Raw genomic sequence first — 1,426 nt, 5'->3', positions numbered from 1 at the left:
ATGAATATACCACAGCTTCTCTATCCATTTGTTTGTTGATGGGCACTTAGGTTGTTTCCAACTCCTTGCTATTGTGAACAAAGCTGTGATAAACATGGGTGTGCATATATCTGCTTGGGTGGCAGTTATGGCCTCTTTGGGGTAAAAATGATATCTTTCTTGAATGAAGAGAAGATATAACCAAAATTTATTATCAATTCGAAGTTAGTTATATGATTCTTATTTTCGAAGTTAGTTATATGATTCTTATTTTCTTAACATTCCTTGGGCATTGACAGTAAACATGCTTTGTGGTTGTTTTATAGCTCTATTTTGCTCCTGAAATGAATATCCCTCTGATTTTTATTTATTTACCATTAGATTAGCCCTGTGTACTCCACTGTCTCGTCTGAAACAAGAAGTTGCAACATTCAGTCAAAGGGCCATATCTGATACCTTGGTAACAATTAATCGGATGGAACAGGCACGCACAGAATACAGAGGAGCTCTGCTGTGGATGAAAGATGTGTCCCAAGAACTAGACCCAGACACCTTAAAACAAATGGAAAAGTTCAGAAAAGTATGAGAATATATTTTCTTTTCTTGATACCTAAACCACTGGAACTGCTAAAAAATAATTTTATTAAGAGCATACATGACAAACATCTTAGAAAAGAAATACTAGATCATAGTATCTTGGTTGCTCCAAGACTGTAGTTCAAGGACCAAGTGCTGCCACATATTTTTACTCTTTTTCTCACTGCTAGCAATCTCTTTTATCAGTCTGTTTTTGTCCTTTTCCTAAAAGATCTGACTACTCTTAAAATAGCACTTACCTAGAATTTTGAGATTTGTTTGCAAAAATAAAATAATTTATTACTGGGGGACATTTGTAAGCCTAGTTTAATATAAACTAGTTATCAATTTTAAGAAAAAGTGGACATTAATAATTTTATTATATCTGCCACTGCATGTTTTACTAGAAATTTTTAAAGCAGCTCTCTCTTTATGGATAAATTTGTGTGAAGTAAATTCCTTATTACACAATATATCCCTTTAATTTAGCATACATAACTAATAAAATCCATTCATACCTTCAATTACTAAATATTTCAAGTATCTAAATTAAAAAAATATTTATTAACGAAGACTTAACTCAGTGTCCTCATTCTATGTGACCGCATTGATTATTCCCAAAAATCCCTGTGAGGTAGTTGAACATATGGCCTCGGTGCACACCAGCCTCTGTATTCCATCATTTTCATAGTTCTTGACAATTGTTGTTGTTGTTGTTGTTATGTGCCGTCGAGTCGCTTGCGACTCATAGTGACCCTATGTACAACTGCGCTAAATTCTGCTCTGTCCTGTGCCAATCTCACTGTCTCTGACACTCCCATCCCTATTTTCCCAGTCACTGAATCAATCCACCTCATAGAGGGCCTTCCCC

At 35.0% G+C, this 1,426-nt stretch overlaps 1 protein-coding gene across 1 annotated transcript in view; it reads left to right on the top strand.

Moving 5' to 3' along the window:
• ICA1L (islet cell autoantigen 1,69kDa-like) overlaps positions 1 to 1,426 on the top strand; it is a 70,479-nt gene that overhangs the window by 10,556 nt on the left and 58,497 nt on the right. The window contains exon 4 of the mRNA XM_006889094.1: positions 361 to 559. Coding sequence (XP_006889156.1) covers positions 361 to 559 — 199 coding nt within the window. The remainder of the gene's footprint in view (positions 1 to 360; positions 560 to 1,426) is intronic.

Source organism: Elephantulus edwardii, unplaced genomic scaffold (assembly GCF_000299155.1).
Source record: "Elephantulus edwardii isolate Elephantulus edwardi_28Jun2011 unplaced genomic scaffold, EleEdw1.0 scaffold00075, whole genome shotgun sequence".
NCBI lineage: Eukaryota > Metazoa > Chordata > Mammalia > Macroscelidea > Macroscelididae > Elephantulus > Elephantulus edwardii.
Note: the sequence above shows the minus strand (reverse complement) of the source record. Positions and strands in the feature narration are given on the sequence as shown.